At 38.1% G+C, this 9,867-nt stretch overlaps 1 protein-coding gene across 1 annotated transcript in view; it reads right to left on the reverse strand.

Annotated features, from left to right (window-relative positions):
• LOC124876270 (disks large homolog 4) overlaps window positions 1-9,432 on the reverse strand; it is a 79,935-nt gene extending 70,503 nt beyond the window's left edge. The window contains exon 1 of the mRNA XM_047378912.1: window positions 9,040-9,432. Coding sequence (XP_047234868.1) covers window positions 9,040-9,141 — 102 coding nt within the window. The 5' untranslated portion in view covers window positions 9,142-9,432. The remainder of the gene's footprint in view (window positions 1-9,039) is intronic.
• Window positions 9,433-9,867: the final 435 nt, after the last annotated feature.

The raw sequence follows: 9,867 nt of genomic DNA on the forward strand, positions 1-9,867 counted from the left end.
CTGGGAGTTTTAAAGGCCTCAGGAATCTTTTGCAGGTGTTTAGAGTTAACTCGTTGATTCAGATGATTAGGTTCATAGCTCATTTAGAGACCCTTTTAATGATATGCTAATTTTGTGAGATAGGAATTTTGGGTTTTTATGAGCTGTATGCCACAATCATCCGTATTAAGACAATAAAAGACCTGAAATATTTCAGTTAGTGTGCAATGAATCTAAAATATATGAATGTTAAATTTTCATCATGACATTATGGAAAATAATTAACTTTATCACAATATGCTAATTTTTTGAGAAGGACCTGTATGTTGCGTTCAGTTTGCCTCAGAAGTCAGAATTTGAATCTGGGAATGACATCTGAATGAGCAGAATCTGTTCTTGCTGCAAGCTGGAAAACTAGTATTATTTGCATTTTTTTTAGGTTAATGACCAGATAAACTTTAATAGTTGCAACTTTCACGTAAATTTGTGGCAGCCATATTGAATCTGATCTTCACTGAATCTCATGAAATGTTTTTCCAACGTCCAAGAACAAACTGAATGCACCATTATATGGCTGAAGTACGAGTGCTACTTGAACATTTGTTTGCTGTAGGCAAATAATTTCATAGACACACAAAAAACAAGGTTGCAAGGTAGATGTGAGCTTAAATGTTTCTGTCTCAGTGGATCACGACTGGCTGCTTTACATATTTTTTCCTGTAATGTCTTTAAAATTACAGTCAGATCGGAAACAAATAAAACAGGTCAAATGCATAATGCAAAGAAATGCTTAAATAGATAAAATATGATGGATACCAAAAAGCCAGACAACACCATGGAGCAAAGCCCTAACTTAGTACTTCACCTTATGTTTTCTGCATGGTTAATCTCTGTTGTCCGATTGGCTGCCAGGAAATGAGTGACAGCGGATCATTATCATGTCCATTCCCCAGTAAAGATAGCACTGAATCAATTCACCCAATGAGGTAATTATAGATCCTGATACTGAGATGAAGGCAACCAGATCCTTGAGTTGTAAATCATTCATCACACGAACACTCCCATCAAAACCCGATCTTCTGGATATTGCTCCATCTTCCAGGGCCCTCTAATGTGAGTGATCCGCTGAATCATCGTCTGAAGACAAACCGAGGCTAGCTGTTTTTGATTCAGTGTTGTAAGGCTACTGTTGATCAGTGTTTTCATGCACATGAAAACACTGATAAATGCTGACAAAAAAATCTCAAAGTTTCTTTAACATGTAGAATCAGAATTGAGCCAGGTTTTCTTTAAGAACAAATCTTATGCAAATAACTTTTCTTAGACTATCACCTTGGGAAATGACCAGCTCTACTATAACAGAGGTTTTGGAAATACCGTCCTCCAGAAAATAATAAAACCGATAGCATAAAATATAAAATAAAAATAGCCACAGGACATAGAGAAGTGTTCCAACATATTGTTGCACTTTGCAGCAAAATGCTGTACATCTCCAAGATCCAGATTAAAAACCAACAATAACAACTTCCCAGGAGACTGCGACAGAGTAAACAAAAGCTGTTAGGATTACTAAACCTGCACTCGAACAATGGCCTTGAAAGAAGAATGCATGTAGCAGTCATGGACCCTTCTCATTAATAACAGCAACAAAACAATGATTTAGAGATAAATATCTCAGTGTCACAAATAAATATCCACTAGCTGCCTTTAAACATGAATATTAGTGGTATATTAACTCTTAATTAGACATCATCCAGCACTTATTCATTATTTAGTGTGAATGACCTAATTCTAAAAGGAAATGAGCATTATTTAGACAGTCAGTCATTTTCTACCGCTTATTCCATAGTGGGTCACGGGGGAGCTGGTGCCTATCTCCAGCAGTCTATGGGCGAGAGGCGGGGTACAACCTGGACAGGTCGCCAGTCCATCACAGGGCAACACACAAACAACCATGCACACACTCATTCATACACCTTAGGGCTATTTAGAGTTACCAATTAACCTAACAGGCATGTCTTTGGACTGTGGGAGGAAGCCGGAGTACCCGGTGAGAACCCACGCATGCACAGGGAGAACATGCAAACTCCATGTTGAAAGACCCAGGACCTTCTTGCTGCAAGGCAAAAGTGCTACCAACTGCGCCACCGTGCAGCCCTGTTATTTAGACATCTTCTCAAATTAATTAAAGTAACTGCCCAAAAACACTTAATCGTGTGTAAGGGAATGTCACCTTTTAAATATGTAAACTAAAATGATAAATACAGATGAAAATCCCACTGGATATTTTTCACTTCCAATTAAATGCAAAACCTACTACCAGGATGGGGAATAGATTCAGACTTATATAGGATTAATTGTTTGGGAACGATTACCACTGGTAATTATGTATTTTATTCTGTGTGAACAAACATTTATTAAGATGTTATTAAGACTGAAAAATTATTCTCCCTGTATTAATCTATTACAAGGAATATACTGAGTAGTGCTGGTTAAGATCAGAGTCAGTGAGTAACAACAATCTAATTTATTGTTACTAACAGGCAGAAATACTTTTATTAGTTTGTCTGTTTCTTATAGAATTAAGTTATTTACAATAAGTAATTATTATTTTTTTATTATTTGTATTAAATGTTATTATTTATTTTTGGTATTTGTTTCTCGTTATTATTATTATTATTATTATACAGTAACTAATGAGTTGCTCATTTTCAAGGTGATAGGCAGTTATTCATGTTTTATGTTACTTTTATAAGAATTAAATATTAGAAACACTATTACAGACCTAATAAAGCACAGTATATTTATAAAAAAATTATTTTATAGATTACATTTGTGTTGTGGACGAAATGAACAGATAAATCAATTAATGATTGGAATTTGAAAATTGTCTGCTTGATTGGCCTTGGCTGGTGACTGTCTGGTTGGACAATCAACAAAGCAGAACAATGTTTCTCCTTATATTGCTCTAATATACAGGACATATGGATCAGAGCACATTAAAGGGTAAAAAGGGTAAAAAAGTAATACTATGTTTGATCCATACTAATAGATAGTAGAAAGTAATATGTTTAGTTGGTGTGGTCCTTAAGATTTTTTGAACCAAACACTATTCAGTGTATAAGTTGTTTATGGTGGGAAGAAGACATTTCTTTGGTTCATTGAGGCTGTGAGAGAGTGAAAGCAATCAAGACTTTAACAGGCTGAATGGAGTACAGTAGTGTTGCTCTGTTTTGCCTTACGTAGCTATAAAAACCTCCATCTGTAACAGAACTTGCGGGATTGGGAGATTTTGGCAAAATTTAGGAAACCTCAGGGTTTAAATCCATTCTCTAAGGAATAAACACAGACTCTACTCTACCATCACTAATACAGGATGCTCAAAACAGTTTAGAGTTGTGGAGTATGATTTTTCTTCTGGCTGGATGATTGTAGCCTAAATCAGTTTTAGAATCAGAATCAAAATCAGCTTTCTAGCCAAGTTTGCACAGACAAACAAACAATTTGACTTTGACTCGTAGGGGACCCAGGCTACAGTCCTTCACGCATCTGTCACAGGTTTGAGTCCCGGTCCATTGACCTGTGCTGCATGTCTTCCCCTCTCTCTCTCCACCCCATTTCCTGTTGGTCAACTTACAAAATAAAGGCCACAATGCTTCAAAATAAACAAAACACTATCAGTGATGTAAACTCCAAATATGTTGCTGATTTATATTAAGCATATATCTAGATCAAATGCAGGAGCATTTAAAGCATTAGAGATCATTTTAGCCATTTTCTCCTCTCCAATAAACATCTTCAAGTAAGCTGATTTTCTGTAAAATGCCTGCAACAATCCATTTTTGTCAGGTTTTTAGAGAGAAATGCACGTACAACATCTGCTAGTGCCAACCACCTGACTGACACCTGTTTCTTCACAGAATGAATGACCTCAGTAATTGAACTCCACGCTGCCATTATTTTGAACAGGCCTATTTTGACTGTTCTCAGAAGATCTCTCTACAGTTTTTTCTATAGGACTTTTATCAGGGGACTGTGATGCAGATGGAAGAACGTTGATTACGTTTCTGCTGAACTGTTTCCGTATTTTGACGGGGGGTGGACGATAGGGCTGGGCCACATCATACCATTCACAATAATACCGGTAAAAAGAAATTGCCCGGGAAAATAAATTATATCATGATATGCTAATTTTATGGCGTAAATACGTCACCCTACCACACAGAGGATTACGCTCACTAGGGTCATGCAGCGATGTTCAAGATGTAAAGGTGAATGCAAACATGGCTGAAAGCATTGCTGTAGAATAATTAATTCCCAAGAAAGGATGTACTTCAGTGGTGTGGAATTATTTTGGATACAAACGAGTAGATTCCCAACAGACCACAATAATATGCAAGGAGTGCAAGAAGCCTGTAATTTTGAAAAGGGGAAATACGTCTAACTTATTTCACCATCTCAAGCATCAGCACCCAAATATTTACCAGAATTGTCTGAAAGTCGGGGAGGAATGTTCGGCAGCTAACACTTCTCAACCAAAACAACGTAAGCTAGTCCAGCATGGCATCACCGAGTCACTCGCTAGCTGTACCCTGTATGATAAATCAAGCAAGCCCTGGAAAGATATTACCCAAGCTGTCGCATTTTTTTTGGCGAAAGATACGATGCCAATCCAAACTGTAGAGAAAGAAGGCTTCATTCATCTTGTTAAGAAACTAGACCCGCGATACACCCTCCCGAAAAGGAAATATTTTTCCAAGACGGTACTCCCAGACATGTATGAAGAATGCCGTAAAAAGGTTCAAGCGCTACGGTCATCTGCGGATTACTATGCATCAACCACCGATTTATGGTCAAGTAGGACTGCAGAGCCTTATTTGAGTCTGACTGTGCACTATATTAACAGTGACTGGGAACTGTGCAGCTCAAAACTCGAGACCAGCTACTTTCCTGAGGATCACACAGGGGAGAATATTGCGACTTGCTTAAAGGAGTTTCTCCAGTCTTGGCACCTCAACGAAGAAAAACAGGTGTGCATAATGACGGATAGCGGTGCTCATGTTGTCAAAGCTCTCAGACTGAATAACTGGACTCGACTGTCCTGCTTTGGGCATCGTCTTCAAATTGCCATCGGTAAGTTTCCTTCATTTTGTCCACAATTACATAAGCTATAAGATGATAAAGTTAGCACAAGTACAGGTGCGTCACAATAAGTTAGGTTATTGAAGAGTTCTTTTATTTCAGTAAGTCTATTCACTAAGAGAAACACATTATATGGATTACTTCCTAACAGACTGATATTTTCCAGCATTTATTTCTGTTCATGATTGATTATTTTTCACTATATGACAAAAATGTGGGCTTACTGTATGTAAGTATGTTTGAAATGAGTTATGCTTTATTTATTTTCTAAAGATACTTTTAACCTGACAAATGGTCTCATTAAAACACACTATAATTCGCATAGATGTACCTGTATCTGCATTATTACATAATGTTAAGTACATTCTCAAGATGATATACAAACACCGCAACCGTACTTTACATGTTAAGAAAATTTAGAAAAATAAATTCATGGATAAATCACAGATTGTATGGGATTAATAGGCATTCTACACAATATGTGGGATGCCTTATTGTTGTTCTTGCCAACAATAAGGTCCACCAATAATCGTTTAGTGACATATCCCTAATATTATGAAAAACATAAAAATGTAAGAATCTCACTTGGAAGGACTGTGATTGGATTATACCTTGCACTCAAAATGTTAAAAAGGCTAATATTTCATAAATTCACACTGATTTAAGAAATAAAAATGAAAATTTTTAATTATATTTATTTTGTGTGCAAGGATAATGGGGAAATTAAAACTATGATTTCAATCTCTCGGTCTGTCTCTCCTCCCCTACCCAACCTATAATGCAGAGAGAAGTATGAAGGATCCCAGCATTGACAGAGCCGTGGCAGCTTGTAAGAACATTGTGAGTTCTTTCTCCCAACAGCTGGAAGAGGCAGCAGGCACTGATGGGAGGCTCAAAAAAGAGAGGGAACAGCTCAACGCAAGCTCATCACGGAATCTCCCACAAGATGGGGGTCCAAACAGAAAATGATCCAGTGGGTGTTGGAGCAAGAAAAGCCCATCAACCAGGTCTTAGCTGCTGACCGATCAACAAGACACCTGGTCCCCACATGGCAAGATCTACAGGTTCTGGATTCTGTGAGCAAAGCCCTGGGTCCTCTGGTCGAGTTCACTGATGCTCTGTCTGCTGAGGACTATGTTACTATCTCATGCTTGAAGCCTGTCCTTCAGCTGTTCAACAGTAGCATTCTTCTCATGAAGGAGAACGACACAGAACTGACAAAATCCATAAAAAGCTCAATACTGGAGTACTTGAACAGCAAGTATGAAGAAGACCCAGTGGTTGTGGAACTAATGAATTTGGCAACCATGCTTGACCCACGATTCCACGTCGGTACATGACCCAGCAAAAGAGCCAGGTAGTCATAGACAGAGCAGTCAGCGAAATGGAATCATTCCTGCAAGGAATAGAAGAAGCTGAAACACCTCCACAAGCTTCAGGGTCAGCTGAAGACACTCCAGGCCCAAGTGATGCAAAGTTGCCAAAGAAGAGACTCGGAAGCTTTTTTAAGAGGGCTGCAGTAAGTGACCGACCTGGAACAGGACCATCTCCAAGAGAGCGAATTCAAGCAGAATTAAACAACTACCTAGACTGTCCTCCAGCAGATAGTGAGAGTGATCCTCTTAACTGGTGGAAAGTGCATGAGGTTAACTTTCCTCAGGTTAGCCGTTTCCCAAAAAAGTACCTGTGCATCCAAGCCACTAATGCAGCCTCTGAAAGGTTGTTCAGCACAGGAGGGAACATTGTTACCTGTCATCGGTCTGCACTGAAGCCTGCTTCAGTGAACAGCCTTGTGTTCTTGAATAAGAATTTGAAACTTGATGAATGATGATAACCAAGTAGATGGCTATATTCTGCTAATGATTAGCAATCCTTTCAGGCAGCATTTCATTTGTTTTCAGCGTTTGTTTTGGACGTTTTGGAAATTATACCTCATTTAAAGGCAACATATTTTTATTGAATGTTACATTTATGCTCAAAAGGTCTTACATTCATTTTATTTTTGGGAACTGCACCTGCACTTTTGCTTTTGTGGTGGATTTTGTTATTCTATTTATTTTATGCAAACTTTTTCAATCTAAATAACAAGGATAATTTTTACTTTTTATTTTTATACTTTGAGATTGAGTACTTTACTAAATAAAGTCATTGTAGTAAAATTAGCCTGTTTTTTTTTTTTTTTTGGTTTTTATATAATACTGCAAAGCAACCTTTTAAATTAATTTTGTCTAATGATTAATCATAATTTCTTTTTTTTTTTGTTATATTGCAAAATGTATCGTTATTGTCTGAATACTCTGAAATATCATATTATGTTTGAGCCATATCGCCCGGCCCTAGTGGACGACTAGATTTCAGTTAGAAAACTCCTAGTATTTCAAAACTTTTTGATGTAATTCCCTCTAACAAGGTTTAAACAAGCCCATCACAGATTCACTACCATACTTAACAATAGGCATGTCATGATTCTTGGGTGTTTGGGTTTTCATTTGTTTGTATTTTTGATTGATTCTGAGTACTTTATTATTGTAACTATGGCATTGCCATATAACTTAATTCCTTTGTGTTTAGTTTCTTAGGTTTAGTTCTTGTGTTTTGTCCTGTGTGTATTCTACACAGTATAAGCTCAATGGTTCTCATTGTTTTTGGGTTCTTCATGAACTATTTTACCAGTGATGTTTCCCTTTTAAGTTCTGATTATTTTATTATTAAATAACTTTGTTTCACCCCAGTTAGTCTCTGCATTTGGGTCCTTTACAACCACAACATGACACCACAGAGTCCTTTTCCATAAATCCATCCTTTGTTTTACTCCAATTGCAGTTAGATGGTTTTTTTACCAAAGTGCTGAACATTTTACCACACATCTTCAGTTAAATCCAAGTAGAGCTTCGGAAATTCAACATAAATGCAAATCTTTGCTGCTGTTCTCTAACATTGGAGACTTTTTAAAGGCTGGATTTGTTTTAACCTTTTTGTGCATTAAAAGCTGAATTTATTTATCTGCAGGTGGCAGTAAATATGTTCACCACTGTATGTACCACACACATCTACTCGAAAAGTGTAGTGATAATTAGTGGCATTGTGATCTGGCATTGTAGTGCTAACAGACAAACAGCCATATGGAGGGAAACTCTCAACTGGCTCCCATTGTGCAATCTCCTTAACTTGGAAGGGATGTAAAACTGAGCTGTGATGGACAAACACAAAAGAAGTGAACATAAAATGTTTATGACAAACCTCAAACTACAACATCTCAAAACACACACAGCTTAACAAGAAAGGCTGTTTTCTCTGATAGGCAGCAGGCAAGCACTGCTCAGTTCTGATTAGGAACACTACAGGGATGGAAGAGAACAACAGGGGCACAGTTCATGTTCCCTATTTTGCAGATTATGCCTCTGTGTCAGTGTATGGTTTCCCTGATGATGAATGATATCTAAGTGGCCCAAAGCATTAAAGTGCACCTCCCAAGGTCAAAATCTTATCGTGCAATTTGCTCTGCTGGGCTGCAAAGAAGAAATGTGAACCTAAAGGCTTTATTTTTAGTCATGGTGCAAGAGGGAATCTAAAAAAGGAACAATGTCTTTACTTATTAGAAGAATTATAACATTATTACTTTTTACTAATACTAAAGAATAGGATTCAGCAGTACAATCCTTTCCTTCCGAGGTTGCTACAACCTGCTGTGTGTAAATGAAAACCGGATATTTATGAGGAAAAAACGCTCGATCGTGCAGTGATTTAAAGGTAAAACATGAAACGTGTGGAAGAAGCAAATACAGCAATGAAGAAATAATAAAATAGGCTAATCGGCCCTACAGACAAAACATCAGCCGCTAACACAAACCAAAACAGCGTTTTCTCCCCTCCAGAGGCCTCCTTTCTTTGAAAATACAGATTTGCATGTTGGCTCACCTTACACCCGAACATAAGAGAGAGGGTCCGGTTGCTGCAGATGACCTTACACTGGCACATGACCGGTGAGAGACACTTTAAATTCCTGACAGGCAGAGACATCAGTTCGGAGCCTCTCAGACTCTCCTCACGCACCACCACCGCACGATCAGCCCCGCCGAGACACAGCAACGTGGGGATGGAGGGTCGCTGATGCCACGGTATAAAAGGCCGCCTGCCCCGCTGCGACCGCAATGCCGTTGCTTTTCTTAGTGTCCGATATTTGCGTCCGCAACTAACTTAAAAAAATTATAAATTTCAGTCGCAACGATGAAAGCGTAAGTCCACATATTTTTGCCTAAAGGGTTGAAGCAGAAGGAGCATCATTCAGTTTGTCTCCTTCCCTTTTACCCCGCTCTCTGCTTGATTACCCGTAAAGTTTATACACAAAGCGCAGCTGGATTCTGAAGAGTGAAGCAAATACTGATGAATAACTAATTATTCATTGAGGAGGAACCAAAGAGTAAAATTTTAACACAATCACACATAAAGACACAAAGCAATATATTAGTAAAGGCGATAAGAGTCAACATTTAAACATTTATATCTAGCTGACTCGTTTGATGTTAAAGCGTGATCGCTGCGCCCCCTGTTGGTTCATGATAGAAATGAACGGGGGTTTTCAGAAGTGCTGAAATCATCAGTGGTGGATGGAAACTGTTGTTTATTCGCGTCATAATCTGCAGCATTTCAAACATGGATCCACGTGCAGATTGGTGTCCCTATTCTTTAAAAGGGGCATAATTCATGCATATCTACAATTAAATCTCCACATCGACGGTCTTCATG

This window comes from Girardinichthys multiradiatus, chromosome 11 (genome assembly GCF_021462225.1).
Source record: "Girardinichthys multiradiatus isolate DD_20200921_A chromosome 11, DD_fGirMul_XY1, whole genome shotgun sequence".
Classification (NCBI taxonomy): Eukaryota; Metazoa; Chordata; class Actinopteri; order Cyprinodontiformes; family Goodeidae; genus Girardinichthys; species Girardinichthys multiradiatus.